The 20,931-nt window shown below is 43.7% G+C and overlaps 1 protein-coding gene across 2 annotated transcripts in view; it reads left to right on the top strand.

Annotated features, from left to right (window-relative positions):
• Positions 1-20,705: 20,705 nt before the first annotated feature.
• The window catches only part of LOC139413905 (phytanoyl-CoA hydroxylase-interacting protein-like), a 38,298-nt gene continuing 38,072 nt past the window's right edge, over positions 20,706-20,931 (top strand). For both annotated transcript variants that reach the window (XM_071161764.1, XM_071161757.1), the window contains exon 1: positions 20,706-20,901. In XM_071161764.1, coding sequence (XP_071017865.1) covers positions 20,796-20,901 — 106 coding nt within the window. In that variant the 5' untranslated portion in view covers positions 20,706-20,795. The remainder of the gene's footprint in view (positions 20,902-20,931) is intronic.

The following is a 20,931-nucleotide window of genomic DNA, read 5'->3' as shown; positions in this document are numbered from 1 at the left end:
AAAATGTAGGTTTGTATTGTTAATTGATTAATTAACTAGGGTTAATTGTTCTGAGGGGAGGGGCTAGCCCTACAAAAGGAGCCTCTCTCCAGTCTCTAAGGAGGCATTTTTTGGATTGAGCTGTGGATGGGGCAGCATTGTTTGTAAGCTGTCCCATAAGGTAGACGTTGATGGCAGTACTGTTGTTTTTTGTTCCGGAATCACTTGTAAATAAACACCTTTGCACAGAAGAACTTTTGCGGCTCCGCCATCTTTTTATTTTGATAGAGGTTAGGTTATCCAGTTTAGCCTTCTGGCCTACTCTACGTGACATATGGTGGCAGTGGTGGGATGGCGTACCGCAAATCAGTGATTTCCAACAAGAGAGGTAAAGGAATGCGTACAGGATTGCGTTCTCAGCAACAGCAGCAACTGTCAGAAAAGGTACCTGAAGTTGAACCGGGGTGGAATACCATGGAATCGTCTGGAGAAGAAGAGGTCAAGTATGAGAAACTAGGAGCCCGACCGCGGGGCCAAAGACAACCAGAACTGGGTGAGCTGCTGACTGAAGGAGCAGTTGGGGGACCAGAACCACACCCAACCATGGTAACCCTTTTTCAGCAACTTTTCACCTGCCTTGAGAGGAGGGACAAAGACCTCAAGCAGGAGTTACGTGGCCTACGCCAATCTATCCTCACAGCTCCCCACCAGGCGGAACTCGTCAGTGAGAGCCCAAGATTGGGTCTTCCAACACCAGGACGACAAAGGCTCGATGCAGCAGGGACTTCAACTCCACAGCAGGCACCCCAAGCAGTAATGAGGCCAGCACCAGGAGACCAGTCCAGCAGTGTTAACGTCCAGCTTCCAGCATTCCTGAGGAAGGAGCCAAAGATGCCCTCATACCAGCAGGGGGAGGACATTGAAAACTACCTGCTGAGGTTTGAGCGCATGGCTAAGACGTGGCAGTGGCCTGAGGTAGAGTGGGCCTGCAGGCTTGTCCCATTGCTCACGGGCAAGGCCTTAGAGGCTTACACAGCAATGGATGAGGGGCTGGCCAATGTCTACAAGGGCTTGAAGGAAGCGCTGCTGGTGAAGTTTGAGATCTCACCGGAAACCTACCGTCAACGCTTCAGAGCTGCATCAACGCCATCGGGTGAGTCACCGACAGAGACGTACCACCGCCTCAAGGGTCTCTACCGACGATGGGTTCGACCGGGGGAGAAGACACAGGACGAAATCGGGGAGGTCATCATCCTCGAGCAACTTCTACAAGTTCTACCACACGACATTCGAACCTGGGTCCGAGAGCACGAGCCCAAGGACGGGCTTATGGCGGCCAAGCTTGCACTGCAGTATCTTAATGCACGTAAAGGGGGCCCACCACAACCTGCAGCACCCGCTCCAAGGAGTCTCAGAGACACAAGGGACATCAGAAACGCCAGAGATGGTGGAGGTAACTCTGGGGGTTATGTGTCTGGGAGGAGGGAGGTAAGGGATCATGCAGTTCGCTCTGATGGGAGGGGTCTGACCTGTTTTTACTGCCGGCAGCAGGGGCACAAAGCTTCAATGTGTCCGCTACGTAAATCCAAGCTCTCAGGTTACTGTTATGTACCCAGAGAGGGGGATGGTGTTCAGAATAGACAGACTCGGGAAGGGTCATGCTTGGTACCTGTAAAAGTGAATGGTAAAAGTCTTACTGCAATGATTGACACCGGCAGTTCCCTGTCATTGATCAGAAAAGGTAATGTACCTGTTAATGACATTGATTATGGTCATCAGACACTGATCCAATGTGTCCATGGTGACCAGTCACAGCAGCCCACAGCTGAGCTCACAGTTGAGATTCAGGGTCAGAAATACCTCCTCAAAGTTGGGGTAATGGAGAAGCTACCTTTTGAGATGATTTTGGGGAGGGATGTGCCTGTACTCTCTGATCTGTTGGGAAGTGTGGGGGGTCAGCTATATGAGCAGTCAGTTTGCCAGTCTGATGTTCAGATGGCATGTTCAGTTGTCACTCGTGCCCAGGCCAAAGCTGGTTTACAACCTCTGCCTGACTTGTGTGATAGTCTGTGCGAGGGGGGAACCAAAGGGCCCAGAAAGTCACGCCGCCAGCGGCGTCTTGAGAAGTATGTGGGAACCCCTGTAGCTGATGTGTCTGGGTTAGAGGTGCAATGGGATGTTCCACAAAATTTTGCTACACTGCAGAAGTCTGACGCAACCTTGAAATGTTTGTTTGACAAGGCCTTAGCTGGGGACAGTCAATCTTCATGTGGGGGGATTTACACAGTAGACAACCACATACTCTACCTTGGGTCAGAGGCAGATAGCAGGAAGTTGGTGGTGCCATCTACCTGTAGACCACTTGTTCTCAACCTTGCACATACAGTTCCATGGGCAGGCCATCTAGGGCAACATAAGACCTATCTTAGGCTCCCGTTTCTTTTGGCCCTCCATGTATACTGATGTACAAAAATACTGCAAATCATGCCCCACGTGCCAGAAAACCAGTGCTGTCCGTAGGTCTGAACGGGCTCCTCTATGTTCACTGCCAGTTATCTCTACCCCATTCAAGAGAATTGCAATGGACATTGTTGGACCCTTGGAGAAGAGTAGTGCAGGTTACAAGTATATATTGGTGATCTGTGACTATGCCACCCGGTTCCCAGAAGCCTTCCCACTCCGTTCCATAACCACTCCAAAAATAAACAGTGCTCTTGTTCAGCTCTTCTCTCGTGTAGGAATCCCAGATGAAATCCTGACGGACCAAGGGACAAACTTCACCTCGCGACTGATGGTTCAACTCCACCAACAGCTGGGCATTAAAGGCTTGAGGACTACTCCCTACCATCCCCAAACGGATGGGCTCGTAGAGAGATTCAATCAAACGCTCAAGAACATGCTGAGGAAGTTTGTGGCTGACACTGGTAAAGACTGGGATAAGTGGTTACCCTTTCTGCTTTTTGCTTACAGGGAGGTGCCTCAGGCATCGACAGGTTTCTCGCCATTCGAACTCCTCTATGGATGGCCAGTGCAAGGACCACTGGACCTGCTGAAGAAGTGCTGGGAAGGTTCCCCAGTAGCTACCTCAGGACAGGGGATTGTCCAGTATGTCCTCCAGATGCGAGACAGGTTGGAACGGTACCGAGAGGAAGCTAGAGCAAACCTTCAGCAAGCCCAGAAGGCCCAGAAGAGAGGCTATGACCAGCACGCTCGCCACAGAGAGTTTGAGCCAGGACAGAAAGTCCTGCTCCTCCTTCCCTCGTCTACCAGCAAGCTCCTTGCGCAATGGCAAGGACCGTACCTAATCGGGAGGAAGATGGGCCCAGTGACCTACGAGGTGCTGCACCCGGACAAGGGTAAGAAGAAGCAAACCTACCATGTGAACCTTCTCAAGGCCTGGGAGGAGAAAGAGGAACTCTCCAAAGGAAAGTCCTTTCTGGTCCGCAGAGTAGAAGAGGATGAGTCGGATGGGGTCACAGAGGCATGGAAAGAACGAGCAGAAGTCATACTGGCTCACCTGGAAGAAGACAAGCAAGATGAACTGAAGCAGCTGTTTGGCAGGTATCCGGCCCTCTTCAGTCAGAGACCAGGAAGAACCAAAGTCCTGGAACACGTCATTCGTTTGAAACCTGGCCAGAACCCTGTCCGCCAGCATCCTTACCGTGTGCCTGAGAGGCTGGTGGTAGCCCTCAAGGAAGAGGTCCACACCATGATAGAGATGGATGTTGTCGAGCCATCTTCAAGTGAATGGAGCAGCCCTATTGTCATTGTCCCAAAGAAGGATGGCTCTTTGCGCGTCTGCATGGACTTCCGTAAGGTGAATGCCATCTCCCAGTTTGATGCCTATCCCATGCCCCGCATTGACGACTTACTGGAGAGAATAGGTAGAGCTCATTACATCACCACATTGGATCTCTGCAAAGGGTACTGGCAGGTGCCCCTGGATGAACAATCCAAGGCCTACACTGCATTCCGGACGCCAATGGGCCTGTTCCAGTTCAAGGTCATGCCGTTTGGCCTTCATGGGGCCCCTGTGACTTTCCAGAGGCTGATGGACAAGGTCCTCCAGGACTGTGACGATTACTGTGCTGCTTACTTGGACGACGTGGTGATCTACAGCCACTCCTGGGAGGAGCACATACAGCATCTTAGCAGCGTTCGGGGGAAGATCAATGAAGCAGGCCTCACGCTTAACCTCCTGAAGTGTGAGTGGGCGAAACAGGAGACAAAGTACCTGGGGTACCAGCTGGGTAAGGGTGAAGTTCGGCCTCAGGTGGAGAAAGTGGAGTCCATCAGGAACAGCCCTCAACCCAGAACCAAGACACAGGTGAAGTCCTTCCTAGGTCTGGCAGGGTGGTACCGGAGATTCATTCCACAGTTTTCGACCATCGCTGTCCCTCTGACCAACCTCACTTCGAAGGGGGCCAGCAACCCTGTGAAGTGGACTGAGTGTGAGGAAGCCTTCATGACACTGAAAAAACGACTGTGCTCATTCCCTGTTCTCCAGACCCCTGATTTTAAGAAGAGATTTCTCGTGCAGGTGGACGCTTCGGCTGTAGGAATTGGAGCTGTACTGGCCCAAGGGGAGCCAAGAGAAGAGCTTCCTGTGCTGTACCTGAGTCGGAAGCTGTTGCCCAGGGAAACCAGGTATTCTACAATCGAAAAGGAGTGCCTGGCTATAAAGTGGGCCCTAGATAGCCTCCGTTACTACCTTCTTGGGAGGGAATTTGACCTGCACACGGACCACAGAGCACTGACCTGGATCCAGACCATGAAGGACCGGAATTCTCGTGTGACCAGGTGGTATCTGGAGCTCCAGCCCTTCAGGTTCTGTGTCCGTCACAAGGCAGGAAAAGAGAACGTTACTGCGGACTACCTATCAAGGCTCCCGAACATGGTCGCTTCAGGAGAGGAGGAAGGTAATGTGACGTAGAAGTCCGTCACTGGCCGCGGGCAGCATTTGGTTCTTTAACGCACACACCTATTCATCACTCCTCCCTGCGCCATTATACCATAAGTTAACAATGTGGGTCGACACACAAATTAACTTCTGTCTTGGTGCAGGCATTTCACACTTGTCAATGTTCATATTTGAGAGATACAATAATTATTATACTTATCAATGTTGTGGATGAGCGCATTGTTTGTTTGTTCTGTTCCTCCCTCTCCATCTCTGTAGCTTCCGGGTATGCTGGAAAAGGACCCGAGCTAAGGGAATTGGGTTGGCTTTATAGTGCCTGTCCCAAATGGCTCATTAATGCATATGGGCATATTGAAAGATATTGTCAGTAGTGATGTAATGTTGTAAATGTTATGTTGTGATATTGTTTAAAACCGTGTTGCAATGTATATCCTTTAGTATGTTTAGTTCATGGAAAATGTAGGTTTGTATTGTTAATTGATTAATTAACTAGGGTTAATTGTTCTGAGGGGAGGGGCTAGCCCTACAAAAGGAGCCTCTCTCCAGTCTCTAAGGAGGCATTTTTTGGATTGAGCTGTGGATGGGGCAGCATTGTTTGTAAGCTGTCCCATAAGGTAGACGTTGATGGCAGTACTGTTGTTTTTTGTTCCGGAATCACTTGTAAATAAACACCTTTGCACAGAAGAACTTTTGCGGCTCCGCCATCTTTTTATTTTGATAGAGGTTAGGTTATCCAGTTTAGCCTTCTGGCCTACTCTACGTGACAAGGCTATATACAGGGGACACTGGTACCGAGTCAGTGTGGAGGCTATATACAGGGGATACTGGTACCGAGTCAGTGTGGAGGCTATATACAGGGGGGTACCGATACAGAGTCAGTGTGGAGGCTATATACAGGGGGTACTGGTACTGAGTCAGTGTGGAGGCTATATACAGGGGATACTGGTACAGAGTCAGTGTGGAGGCTATATACAGGGGGTACTGGTACTGAGTCAGTGTGTAGGCTATATACAGGGGGGTACCGATACAGAGTCAGTGTGGAGGCTATATTCAGGGGATACTGGTACCGAGTCAGTGTGGAGGCTATATACAGGGGATACTGGTACCAAGTCAGTGTGGAGGCTATATACAGGGGGTACCGATACAGAGTCAGTGTGGAGGCTATATACAGGGGGTACTGGTACTGAGTCAGTGTGGAGGCTATATACAGGGGATACTGGTACCGAGTCAGTGTGGAGGCTATATACAGGGGGGTACCGATACAGAGTCAGTGTGGAGGCTATATACAGGGGGTACTGGTACTGAGTCAGTGTGGAGGCTATATACAGGGGATACTGGTACCGAGTCAGTGTGGAGGCTATATACAGGGGGGTTCCGATACAGAGTCAGTGTGGAGGCTATATACAGGGGGTACCGATACAGAGTCAGTGTGGAGGCTATATACAGGGGGTACTGGTACTGAGTCAGTGTGGAGGCTATATACAGGGGATACTGGTACCGAGTCAGTGTGGAGGGGTACAGGTAAGTTGAGGTCATTGGTACATGTAGGTGGGGGTGAAGTGATTATGCATAGATAATAAACACAGAGCAGCAGTGTACAAAACAAAAGGGGGGGGGGGGGTTGTCAATGTAAATAGTCTGGTGGCCATTTGATGAATTGTTCAGCAGTCTTATGATGTTGAGGAGCCTTTTGGTCCCTGACTTGGTGCTCCGGTACCGCTTGCCGTGCGTAGCAGAGAAAACAGTCAATGACTTGGGTGACTGGAGTCTCTGACAGTTTTATGGGCTTTCCTCTGACACCGCCTATTATATAGGTCCTGGAAGGCAGGAAGCTTGGCCCCAGTGATGTACTGGGCCGTACGCTCTACCCTCTGTAGTGGCTTACGGTCAGATGCCGAGCAGTTGCCATACTAGGCAGTGATGCAACCGTTCAGGATGCTCTCGATGGTGCAGCTGTAGAACTTTTTGAGGATCTGGGGACCCATGCCAAATCTTTTCAGTCTCCTCTGAGGGGGAAAAGGTGTTGTCGTGCCCTCTTCGTGACTGTCTTGGTGTGTTTGGACCATGATAGTGTGTTGGTAATGTGGACACAAAGGAACTTGAAGCTCTCGACCCGCTCCACTACAGCCCATTCGATGTTAATGGGCGGCAGGGTAGCCTAGTGGTTAGAGTGTTGGACTAGTAACCGAAAGGTTGCAAGTTCGAATCCCCGAGCTGACAAGGTGACGACATCTGTCGTTCTGCCCCTGAACAGGCAGTTAACCCACTGTTCCTAGGCAGTCATTGAAAATGAGAATTTGTTCTTAACTGACTTGCCTAGTAAAATTAAAATTAAATAATGGGGTCCTGCTCGTCCTGCCTTTTCCTGTAGTCTATGATCAGCTCCTTTGTCTTGCTCACATTGAGGGAGAGGTTGTTGTCCTGGCACCACACTGCTAGTTGTCTGATCTCCCCCTTATAGGCTGTCTCATCGTTGTTGGTGATCAGGCCTACCACTGTTGTGTCGTCAGCAAACTTGATGGTGTTGGAGTCGTGGGTGAACAGGGAGTACAGAAGGGGACTAATTACACACCCCTGAGGGGCCCCAGTGTTGAGGATCAGGGTGACGTGTTGTTGCCTACCCTTATCACCCGGGGGCGGCCCGTCAGGGAGATTCGATGAGGAGAAGCTGTATTGACTCACTGTGATTGCCTGATACCCGCAGGTTAATGGGAACTGTGCTGTGCGTGACCCTGCCAATGGAGCAGCCGTCCAGTGCTCTGGCATCCATGGGAATGGAGATGAGTTGTGTGGGGATATCTTGCTCAGATACCAGGATAGCGTCCATAAAAGCAATCTGCCCCATAGTCGACCCGGAGAGACCTAGACCGGTCACCCCACAGCAGGATAACAAAAAAGGGAGTACGAGCAATGGGAATTAGAAAACTCCAAGGCTGGCCCACCAGCGTACTCGTTCCCACTGATGAGCCTGGTCTTTTGACTGGGCAGGTGGCTATGTAATGCCCTGCAGCACCACAATACAGACAACAGTTGGAGCTCAGCCTTTGTGAACGTTCCTTAGGTGATAATCTAGCTCTGCCCAGTTGCATCGGCTCCAGAGTAAACGAGTCACCCGTCACCAATGATTCCCGAGGGAACTCGGGTGGCTTCGGCTCCTCTCGATAATGCAGACGTCGGGGTCTTCCGGACTTCTTCGGAGGTGAGCAGGCAGCAGCAGAGGAACAAATGTGATCGATACCCGACCTCTTCTCACTCCTGCGTTCCAGTAGACGCCCATCAATCTTAACCTCTTGAAGCTAGGGGGCACTATTTTTATTTTTGGAAAAATAACGTTCCCAAAGTAAACGGCCTATTTCTCAGGACCAGATGCTAGAATATGCATATAATTTCTTAGGATAGAAAACACTCTAAAGTTTCCAAAACTGTAAAAATATTGTCTGTGAGTATAACAGAACTGATATTGCAGGAGAAAGCCTGAGAAAAATCCAATCAGGAAGTGACTCTTATTTTGAAAGTTCTGTGTTCCTATGCATCCCTATTGACCATTGAAAGATATTTCAACCAGCTTCCCTAAGGTGTCTACAGCCTTTAGACATAGTTTCAGGCCTTTATTTTGAAGAATGAGCGTGAACGACCACATTACGTAAGTGGTCAGGTGGGGGCTCTCAGAGTGATTTTTGCGCAAAAGAGAGAGGCGGCCATTGTTCCTCCCGGTCCTAGTAAAAAGCCAACTTTCCCGGTTGATATATTATTGAATAGATATTTGAAAAACACCTTGAGGATTGATTATAAAAAACGTTTGCCATGTTTCTGTCGACATTATGGACATAATTTGGAATTTTTGTCTGCATTGTCGTGACTGCTATTTCCGGTGGATTCCTGGGCATAACGCACCAAACTAAGGGAGGTATTTGGATGTAAATAATATCTTTATTGAATAAAAGGAACATTTGCTGTCTAACTGCGAGTCTCGTGAGTGAAAACATCCGAAGATCATCAAAGGTTAACGGTTAATTTGATTGCTTTTCTGATTTTCGTGACCAAGCTTCCTGATACTAAGTGTACATAATGCTATGCTAGGCTATCGATAAACTTACACAAACGCTTGTATTGCTTTCGCTGTAAAGCATAATTTCAAAATCTGAGACGTCAGTGTGATTAACAAAAGGCTAAGCTGTGTTTCGCTATATTTCACTTGTGATTTCATGAATATGAATATTTTCTAGTAGGCACTCTCGGCGGCCAATGTGCGAAAATCTACTTCGTAGTCTGTCACACGACGTAATCCAAGTAGTTTTCGGGCCCGCCTTTCTCCCGGATACCGGAGAATCTAACACCTTCCTCACCTTTGCCATGAAATCTTCCAGATGACAAATTTTATTTGTCACATACACATTGTTAGCAGATGTTAATGCGAGTGTAGCGAAATGCTTGTGCTTCTAGTTCCGACAATGCAGTAATAACCAACAAGTAATCTAGCTAACAATTCCAAAACTACTACCTTATAGACACAAGTGTAAGGGGATAAAGAATATGTACATAAAGATATATGAATGAGTGATGGTACAGAGCGGCATAGGCAAGATACAGTAGATGGTATTGAGTGCAGTATATACATATGAGATGAGTATGTAAACAAAGTGGCATAGTTAAAGTGGCTAGTGATACATGTATTACATAAAGATGCAGTAGATGATATAGAGTACAGTATATACGTATACATATGAGATTAATAATGTAGGGTATGTAAACATTATATTAGGTAGCATTGTTTAAAGTGGCTAGTGATATATTTTACATAATTTCCCATCAATTCCCATTATTAAAGTGGCTGGAGTTGAGTCAGTGTGTTGGCAGCAGCCACTCAATGTTAGTGGTGGCTGTTTAACAGTCTGATGGCCTTGAGATAGAAGCTGTTTTTCAGTCTCTCGGTCCCAGCTTTGATGCACCTGTACTGACCTCGCCTTCTGGATGATAGCGGGGTGAACAGGCAGTGGCTCGGGTGGTTGTTGTCCTTGATGATCTTTATGGCCTTCCTGTGACACAACAGACTGGGATAGGGATTGATTGAATATGTCCGTAAACACACCAGCCAGCTGGTCTGCGCATGCTCTGAGGGCGCGGCTGGGGATGCCGTCTGGGCCTGCAGCCTTGCGAGGGTTGACACGTTTAAATGTTTTCCTCACGTCGGCTGCAGTGAAGGAGAGTCCGCATATTTTGGTTGCGGGCCGTGTCAGTGGCACTGTATTGTCCTCAAAGTGGGCAAAACAGTTACTTAGTCTGCCTGGGAGCAAGACATCCTGGTCCGTGACGGGGCTGGTTTTCTTTTTGTAATCCATGATTGACTGTAGACCCTGCCACATACCTCTTGTGTCTGAGCCGTTGAATTGAGATTCTACTTTGTCTCTATACTGACGCTTAGCTTGTTTGATTGCCTTGCGGAGGGAATAGTTACACTGTTTGTATTCAGTCATGTTTCCGGTCACCTTGCCCTGTCTAAAAGCAGTGGTCCGAGCTTTCAGTTTCACGCGAATGCTGCCATCAATCCACGGTTTCTGGTTTGGGAATGTTTTAATCGTTGCTATGGGAACGACATCTTCAACGCATGTTTTAATGAACCCGCTCACCGAATCAGCGTATTCGTCAATGTTGTTGTCTGACGCAATACGAAACATATCCCAGTCCACGTGATGGAAGCAGTCTTGGAGTGTGGAATCAGATTGGTCGGACCAGCGTTGAACAGACCTCAGCGCGGGAGCTTCTTGTTTTAGTTTCTGTCTGTAGGCAGGGATCAACAAAATGGAGTCGTGGTCAGCTTTTCCGAAAGGAGAGCGGGGCAGGGCCTTATATGCATTGCGGAAGTTAGAATAGCAATGATCCAAGGTTTTTCCAGCCCTGGTTGCGCAATCGATATGCTGATACAATTTAGGGAGTTCTTTCTCTGTATATATCAATGATGTCGCTCTTGCAGCTGGTGATTCTTTGATCCACCTCTACGCAGACGACACCATTCTGTATACATCTGGCCGTTCTTTGGACACTGTGTTAACAAACCCCCAGACGAGCTTCAATGCCATACAAAACTCCTTCTGTGGCCTCCAACTGCTCTTAAATGCTAGTAAAACAAAATGCATGCTCTTCAACCGATCGCTGCCCGCACCCACCCACCTGACTAGCATCACTACTCTGGACAGCTATGACTTAGAATACGTGGACAACCACAAATACCTAGGTGTCTGGCTAGACTGTATACTCTCCTTCCAGACTCACATTAAGCATCTCCAATCCAAAGTTAAATCTAGAATCGGCTTCCTATTTCGCAACAAAGCCTCCTTCACTCATGCTGCCAAACATACCCTCGTAAAACTGACTAACCCACCGATCCTTGACTTTGGCGATGTCATTTACAAAATAGCCTCCAACACTCTAGCAAATTGGATGCAGTCTATCACAGTGCCATCCTTTTTGTCACCAAATATACTACCCAGCACTGCGACCTGTATGCTGTGTGTTGAGTTATTTTGAGGGGACAGCAAATTTACACTGTTATACAAGCTGTACACTCACTACTTTACATTGTAGCAAAGTGTCATTTCTTCAGTGTTGTCACATGAAGAGATATACTCAAATATTTACAAAATGTGAGGGGTGTACTCACTTTTGTGATATACTGTATATCACTCCAGTGTAAATTGCTAAATTGTAATTACTTCGCCACTATTGGCATATTCATTGCCTTACCTCCTTACTTAATTTGCACACACTGTATACAGATATTTTTTTATCTTTTTTTTCTATTGTTTTATTGACTGTACGTTTGTTTGTCCCATGTGTAACTCTGTGTTGTTGTTTCTGTCGCACTGCTTTGCTTTATCTTGGCCAGGTCACAGTTGTAAATGAGAACTTGTTCTCAACTTGCCTACCTGGTTAAATAAAGGTGTTCTCAACTGGCCTACCTGGTTAAATAAAGGTGTTCTCAACTTGCCTACCTGGTTAAATAAAGGTGTTCTCAACTGACCTACATGGTTAAATAAAGGTGTTCTCAACTAGCCTACCTGGTTAAATAAAGGTGAAATAACAAGTCAATATTTCAATAATAATTCATTAGATTTTTCCATTGTGTTTTTGATGGCAGATGAATTGATTTCCAAGTTTGTTTTTTATGTAGTTTTTTTTCAAGATGAGCGATGAGAAGAGACTCGTCCAACACATTGGCTGTCTCAATATGCAGACAGACGGATTAAAAGTCAGTTTACATTGTAATACTTTATGACATCATAATATTCCCAGAAATCATGGATTATTGAGTCATTGTTAGTTTTACACCTAATACACTTAAGACATGACTCTGCCATTGTATTGTAGAATGTATAAATTTCGTATCTTGTATCATACATTCTATACATTAGTTAATACTGGATTAAACGTACATTTTTGTTAACTATAATTCATGCTCTAACTTTCCCTCCATCTTGTGCCAACATCAGTTCTTTTTAAGTCTTGGCTCCAATGGTTTATATTTATTTATAAGCGATTGTCAGTTGGATATGCTCTCGCGATGGTTTTGTATATCTTATCTATCACATTCAAATAATGTTCCCTCAAGGTTGCTCTGATGTCCAAAAGATTTCCAATTGAAATTTGGTGATATGTAACTTTTAAGTTACATATATTTGAAACTATCTACATTGGTCAGTCCAAAATTACTTTTTAATTCTGTCATGGAAATAAATGTATTTCCTGTTACCGAGTAATTTACAGTTTCTATGACTTTAGTTTTCCATGTGGACCAATTTCTGGGTGAATTCTGAAAAGCTATCCAAGGATTGTGTTTTTAGGGAGTGATATTGGTTCTTGTAGAATGTTTCATTTTCTTCCATATTATTATAGTGTTCTTAACTATGTTCTTAGCTTTATCCTTTGAAAATAGAATCTGAGGATGAGCATGTTCCTCTTTAGGACATTTAACTATATGTTGTAAGTAAAAGCCTTGGGTAGCGAGTTGATACAATTCTGGAAGGTTAAAACCACCCTCAGTCTTATCTGTAAAACGTTCCTTTTTATTCTATTTTATTTGCCCATAATGATTGAGTATACTTTTTAAAGAATGTCTTTGGTGAAGTAATTGGTATTACCAAAAATAAATAGAAAAACCTTGATAACAATTCTAAAGATGTTTATTCTGCCTGTAAGATTATTCCATTTAATTAAATCTTCTTTCATATTGTTGAGTAATGGAATAGTTATTTTTATATATTTGTTGTCATTTATTAAGCATCCTAAGTATTTCATATTTTTTTGTGGTCCACTTAAAGAATTGCTCTAGATCATGATTTTTTTTCCTATTGCCATTATTTCGTTTTTTTCCAAGTACATTTTATAACCTGAGATTTTTGAGTATTCTGAAAATACTTTTAGCAAAGCGGTATTGAGTTTTCAATTTTGGTCCAGTATATCAGGAGATAATCTGTAAATAAAATGTTGTTTATATTCATGTTTACAAATACTGATACCTCTTACATTTGTGTCCCGTCTAATTCTTTCTGCAAGCGGTACAATTGCCAGTGGAAACAGGAGGGTGGAAAAGGACATCCTTGTCTTGTGCCCATTTCTTAAGCAATTTCATCAGATAATGTTTTATTTGAGTATATTTTTGCTATAGGACATTTAAGCAATATTTGTATTCCATTTATTATTTCATTTGGAAAATGAAAAGCTTCTACATTTTCTTATAGAAAAGGCCATTCAAGATGGAAAGCCTTTTTTCAGCATCAACAGCCATTATTGATGAATCTATATCTTGTTTTTTTACGCATTTTATTCAATGGAAACATGTTCTTGTATTTGTTTGTAAGTGTCTATTTTTAGTAAACCCTGTTTGATTGATATGTATCAAGTCTGGTAAGACGTTTTCCATTCTATTGCTTATAAGCTTTGTTATTTTTTCTTTGTCACAATTTATTAAACTTATGGGTCTATAATCAGCAGGGGATGCTCCAGATTTTCCTGGTTTTAATATAACTGAAATAACCATTTGATACATGAAACTAGGAAGTGCTGAATTGAGTGATTTGTGTTGTCATTTGTGTAGATAAGGGGGCTACTTTATCCCAAAATGTTGAATGAAATTCTATGGGAAAGCCATCCATTCCTGAGGCTTTTCTCCTTGCTAAACTTTTAACAGTATCTAATATTTCTCCTTGGGTGATCTCTGTTTTTAGTGATTCTTTCAGAGTTGTTGAGTCTAAGAAGGCTATAGGGTCCATTCAACTGTTGTTTAATTCTGATTTATATACATTTTCATAGAAGCTTTTAAAATTGTAATTAATCAACTTGTTGTTTCTAATTAACACTTTGTGTGTTTATTTTTTTAAATTCTAACTGGTTTAGCATGTATTTGTTTTGTGAGAGCTGCAATATATTTACCAGGTTTATCTGCCATTAAGTAGTATGCTTTATTTGAGTTTAACCTGTAGTTGGCTCTCTTCAGAAGTAAAAGATAGTATCCCTGCTTAAATTCCTAAATGTAATTTTCTTCTTTATGGGTGATTCATTTTAATTACATTTTTATTTCTAAATCGGATTACATTTAGCTGAGTATGAGATTATCATCCCCCTAAGGTTAGGGTTAGTTAATGTACGCCTAAAAGCATCCCAAATTATATCGGGGTCGGCTTTTCTCTATCCTCTAAGGTTTTTATTTTTTAGTTTACGTATTTAATACATTTCGGGTCCAGAAAATCCGCTCTGTTCATTCTCAAAACTCGCTAAGTGTATTTTCTATTGGTGTAATTAAACATGATACTGTTGAGTGAGACTATTTAAAAATAAATGTCTCCAGTAAATTGTTGTGTGTTTTTGGAAATAAAAATGTAGTAAATTCTTGAATAGCTTTTCTTACTTCGTGAAAAAAGGACTAGTATTTTGTAGTTGGGAATAATAATCTCCAGGTGTCCTGTAAATGATCATTAAAGATGAATATTTTTCTCCCTCTATGGAGGCTCCCTAAATGTGCCTTTTTTATTACTACGTCTACTACTACGTCTGTCAATCTGATCAAATATAATAATATAACACACACACTATACAATACATTTATTAAACAGAAGAATGAGTTTGTCACAACCCGGCTCGTAGGAAGTGACAAAGAGCTCTTATAGGACCAGGGCACAAATAATAATAATAAATCATTTTGCTCTTTATTTAGCCATCTTACCTATAAAACATTTGTTCATCAAAAATTGTGAATAACTCACCACAGGTTAATGAGAAGGGTGTGCTTGAAAGGATAAACATAACTCTGCAATGTTGGGTTGTATTGGAGAGAGTCTCAGTCTTAAATCATTTTCCACACACAGTCTGTGCCTGTATTTAGTTTTCATGCTAGTAAGGGCCGAGAATTCACTCTCACATAGGTACGTGGTTGCAAAGGGAATCAGTGTCTTAACAGTGCGATTTGCCAAGGCAAGAAACTCTGAGCGCAGCCCTATCCTGAAATCTGGCAGTGGCTTCTGATTTAATTCAATTTTCACAGAACCACTTGTTGCAATTTCGATGAGGCTCTCTTGTTCAGATATCGATAAGTGGACTGGAGGTAGGGCATGATAGGGATAATGAATCCAGGTATTTGTGCCGTCCAATTCGGGAAAGTACCTGCATAATTGCGCACCCAGCTCACTCAGGTGCTTCGCTATAACACATTTGACATTGTCCGTAAGCTTGAGATAATTTGCACACAAAAAATCATACAATGATGGAAAGACCTGTGTATTGCCCTTGTCAACACAGACAGAAAAGAGCTCCAACTTCTTAATCATAGCCTCAATTTTGTCCCTCACATTGTATATAGCTGCGGAGAGTCCCTGTAATCCTAGATTCAGATCATTCAGGTGAGAAAAAACATCACCCAGATAGGCCAGTTGTGTGAGAAACTCGTCATCATGCATTTGGTCAGACAAGTGAATAAAATAAAATGTGTCAATATTTTGCCCTTGTAAAAGTGTTACATGGTCGCTGCCCATATCATTGCATAGTGCAGAAAATACACAAGAGTTCAGGGGCCTTGCTTTAACAAAGTTAACCATTTTCAATGCATTGTCCAAAACTTATTTCAAACTGTCAGGCATTCCCTTGGCAGGAAGAGCCTCTCGGTGGATGCTGCAGTGTACCCAAGTGGTGTCAAGAGCAACTGCTTGCACACGCGTTACCACTCCACTATGTCTCCCTGTCATGGCTTTTGCGCCATCAGTAGAGATGCCAACACATCTTGACCACCAAAGTCAATTTGATGTCACAAAGCTGTCCAGCACTTTAAAAATATCCTCTCATGTTGTCCTGGATCCAGTGGTTTGCAGAAGAGGATAACTTCCTTAATTGACCCCCCATTCACATAACGGACATGCACCAGGAGCTGTGCCAGGCCTGCCACATCTGTTGACCCATCCAGTTGTAACACATATAATTCACTGTATGCTTGTATGCGAAGCAAACATCTCCTGCCATGTCACTGATGCGTTGTGAAACAGTGTTGTTTGATGAAGTCATTGTCTGTATAGTTTCTTTTTTGCCTTTTCCCCCAGCATTGTCCCAGCCATATCCGCGGTAGCAGGAAGAATTAAAAAAAACTCCTGTGTCTTATTTTCAAATGAGCATGTTTCGTTTCTAAATGTCTGCGCATGAGTGACGATTTCCCGCGAGAGAGTAATGGTTACATGCTGACCAGACCGGACACGTCGCGTGCGCGAGTGTTGCAAAATAAATGTAGAAATCCATGTTATTAAATTATTGCACCCACACTGCTCGCGCACACCAACGAGCGTCTGCGATGCCAAGGGCTAAAATAGTTCTATTTAGTTCTATAAAGTCATTTCTATTTCTGACGCAGATCGCGCTGCAAGTCCTGCCTCTCCCATCTCCTCATTGGTTTATAGAAGCAGGTACCCACGTGCCATCTCCTCATTGGTTATAACCACGTGGGTGATTGAAAGACGAACTGTGTTGTCAGTCGTCGTGGTAATACTGTGAAAGTTTAGATGCTGATCACCATATAAGTTCAAAGATGAAAAAGCCTGGAAGGAGGAGAGATGAGTAGAAACGATTTGGTTGGCCGTTTTATGTGTTAGCTAGCTAAATAGGACAAATTAGCTAGCAAGTGCAAGCTAAATAGCTAAATTGCCATACATGTTTAATGCTTTTCGACCTGTCCCCAAATTAATGTCATTGGTTCAGAGTTTGTTTTGATATTTTAACCTGCATGTCGTGATCGCGTTTGGTGTAGGGGGACAAAATACATTTATGCACGATAGCGCACGCCGGTTTGGGTTCCATGTTAATGTGATTGGATGTTAATTATTCGACTAGGCTACCGGTATTTGATATTGTGTTGTTATTTCGCTGGTTTAAAATGGTTTAATTGTATTTATGGCTGTGAAACAAGGCTACTCAGGAGAGAAAAAAACATCACCCAAATGTATAGCCCTGTAGGAAAATATAAATTTACTTTTTTCAAATGTGAAGATTTAAAAAAAAATGTATCACATTTTTATTTGGCTTACCCCCAATGGCATTGCGCGTACCCCATACCCCAGTTTCGGAATGTGATGGTGTAGGCTATATTACATGGATTTATTAGACTTCTTTAAATGTAGATGTTCCAGAGGTCTGCATCAGTGGCTTGTGTGGAAGCCAGGAGATGCTAAGTGTGTTTGTTAATTACCATGAGACCGGCAGTTAATTGCATGACAATCACCGGCTGACGAGATTTCATGACCGCCACAGCCCTAGAGATGGATCATTGAACCTTCAAGGGCTCGACTACACCTCACAAAGATCTGATTTCTGTTTAGTATGTCCTCTCATTTATAGTCCGACTCACAGCAGGCAGGGTCTAATGGGCCAGTTGTGCGACAAGGGAATGCCCAGTTGATTGTAAGGATTTGGCATACCAATGTTCATATGCGATAAACATGAAGCTTACTCATAAGTGTTCACATAATGTTAAAAATGTGTTTTGAATAAAGGATGAAGTACCTGGTCTGTAGGGTATAAATATGGCTACGGGGTAATCTAGTACCTGGTCTGTAGGGTATAAATATGGCTATGGGGTAATCTAGTACCTGGTCTGTAGGGTATAAATATGGGTATGGGGTAATCTAGTACCTGGTCTGTAGGGTATAAATATGGCTATGGGGTAATCTAGTACCTGGTCTGTAGGGTATACATATGGCTACGGGGTAATCTAGTACCTGGTCTGTAGGGTATAAATATGGCTACGGGGTAATCTAGTACCTGGTCTGTAGGGTATAAATATGGGTACGGGGTAATCTAGTACCTGGTCTGTAGGGTATAAATATGGCTATGGGGTAATCTAGTACCTGGTCTGTAGGGTATAAATATGGCTATGGGGTAATCTAGTACCTGGTCTGTAGGGTATAAATATGGCTACGGGGTAATCTAGTACCTGGTCTGTAGGGTATAAATATGGCTACGGGGTAATCTAGTACCTGGTCTGTAGGGTATAAATATGGCTATGGGGTAATCTAGTACCTGGTCTGTAGGGTATAAATATGGCTATGGGGTAATCTAGTACCTGGTCTGTAGGGTATAAATATGGCTATTGGGTAATCTAGTGAAAGTACAATCCAATAACGAGGAGGCAGAAGGTGAGGTTAGACTATTTATTCCACGGTGCAATAAACAGGAACGCCATGTCAGCAGGTACCTTTACACATATGTAAGTGATGTGTGCTCTCCTTAACGTGCCCACCACCACTATACCCAATACACAATAAAATACAGACATTTTCTGTGACAGCACAATGCACATTATACTTCTTTTATGACAAAATCTGAAGACAGGTATGATATTATATTTTAGGTTATATCAGTGAAGAAAATGTGCTTAAAATGTCCTTTTACTCTGTTGGCACCATTTTGTCTTTGTTAAGAAAACATCTTAAACCCTACATCTTCAAACAGTATCTTAAATAATCCTCCTCCCCACCCACTCTAGCTCGGACTCTACTGACAGCTACATTATTGAAGAAAAATGTCATAACATGGCTATATACAGGAAGTACCAGGTAATTACATGGTTATATACAGGAAGTACCAGGTAATAACATGGTTATAAACAGGGAGTACGATGGCTATATACAGGAAGTACCAGGTAATAACATGGTTATATACCGGAAGTACCAGGTAATACCATGGCTATATACAGGAAGTACCAGGTAATAACATGGCTATATACAGGAAGTACCTGGTAATAACATGGCTATATACAGGAAGTACCAGGTAAAAACATGGCTATATACAGGGGGTACCAGGTAATAACATGGTTATATACAGGAAGTACCAGGTAACAACATGGCTATATACAGGAAGTACCAGGTAACAACATGGCTATGTACAGGAAGTACCAGGTAATACCATGGTTATATACAGGAAGTACCAGGTAATAACATGGCTATATACAGGAAGTACCAGGTAATAACATGGTTATAAACAGGGAGTACCAGGTAATAACATGGTTATATACAGGAAGTACCAGGTAATAACATGGTTATATACAGGGAGTACCAGGTAATAACATGGTTATATACAGGGAGTACCAGGTAATAACATGGCTATATACAGGAAGTACCAGGTAATAACATGGTTATAAACAGGGAGTACCAGGTAATAACATGGTTATATACAGGAAGTACCAGGTAATAACATGGCTATATACAGGAAGTACCAGGTATTAACATGGCTATATACAGGAAGTACCCGGTAATAACATGGCTATATAAAGGAAGTACCAGGTAATACCATGGCTATATACAGGGTGTACCAGTACTGAGTCAATGTGCAGGGATACCAGGTAATAACATGGCTATATACAGGAAGTACCAGGTAATAACATGGTTATATACATGAAGTACCAGGTAATAACATGGCTACATACAGGGAGTACCAGGTAATACCATAGTTATATACAGGGAGTACCAGGTAATAACATGGCTATATACAGGAAGTACCAGGTACTAACGTGGCTATATACAGGGAGTACCACTACTGAGTGGATGTTCAGGGGTACCTCCACTCAGTACTGGTATAGCCATGCTATCTTTACTCGTTATTCGTTATTCACTGTGTATTTATTCCTCGTGACTATTTCAATTTTTTATTTATCTATTTATCTATCTATCTATCTTTCTATTTATCTATCTATATCTTTGAATCTGCATTGTTGGAAAAGGTCTACTACACCTGTTTAAGGTCTACTACACCTGTTGATTATGAAGCAAATAACATTTGATTAGATCTGATGGTTTGCCACCAGAGGTGAAAGTAGGAGCCTGCAGCATATTGTCACATTTCAAATGAAGCATTTACTGTCCTTGTCCTTTATTTGTGATGAAAATAGAGATGAACGTGATGAAAAGGCGACAGAGGTTTCATAGGAGCTGCGACACAGGGCGCAGCAGAGTAATCTGGTTACATCAACCGTCATTTAATTCATTTTTTCTGCTAATCCCTGCTCTATGTCCTCTGCCCTGAGGCTGAATAAACACACGTGGCTGACATGTTACATCAGTAACGCATTAATAATTAAATAACGTGTCTAATAGATAATGTCATGTTCCCTCCTTTTTCTCCATTTCTTTCCGTTTATCCACTGCGTCTCAGCGGGGACCGTTTGTCCAAGTAGTGCCGTGCCATGCTGCTGTGCTGAAGCTGCTTGAGCACTGGAAGGGGACCCGAGAGGAGCAGGGGAGGGGATCAGAGGAGGAAGGGAGGGGAGGAGGGGCGGGGAGCACTGAGCACAGCGAGTGACTGGACTGTGTATTGAAGGTGAAGATCAGTCCAGCACCACGAAGAGACAACAGTAGGAGACGTTGTAAAGGCCATGGAGGTTCCGCGTGTGGACGACAGCACCAGCAGCCCTGTCAGCCGTTGTGACGACATGATGAAGAACCTGAATTTGGACTTGATACAGCCGAGTGACAGGGAAGGTAAGTACCGGACCCCGGAGGGCAGCAGGG

The sequence above is a fragment of the Oncorhynchus clarkii genome, chromosome 1 (genome assembly GCF_045791955.1).
Source record: "Oncorhynchus clarkii lewisi isolate Uvic-CL-2024 chromosome 1, UVic_Ocla_1.0, whole genome shotgun sequence".
NCBI lineage: Eukaryota > Metazoa > Chordata > Actinopteri > Salmoniformes > Salmonidae > Oncorhynchus > Oncorhynchus clarkii.
Note: the sequence above shows the minus strand (reverse complement) of the source record. Positions and strands in the feature narration are given on the sequence as shown.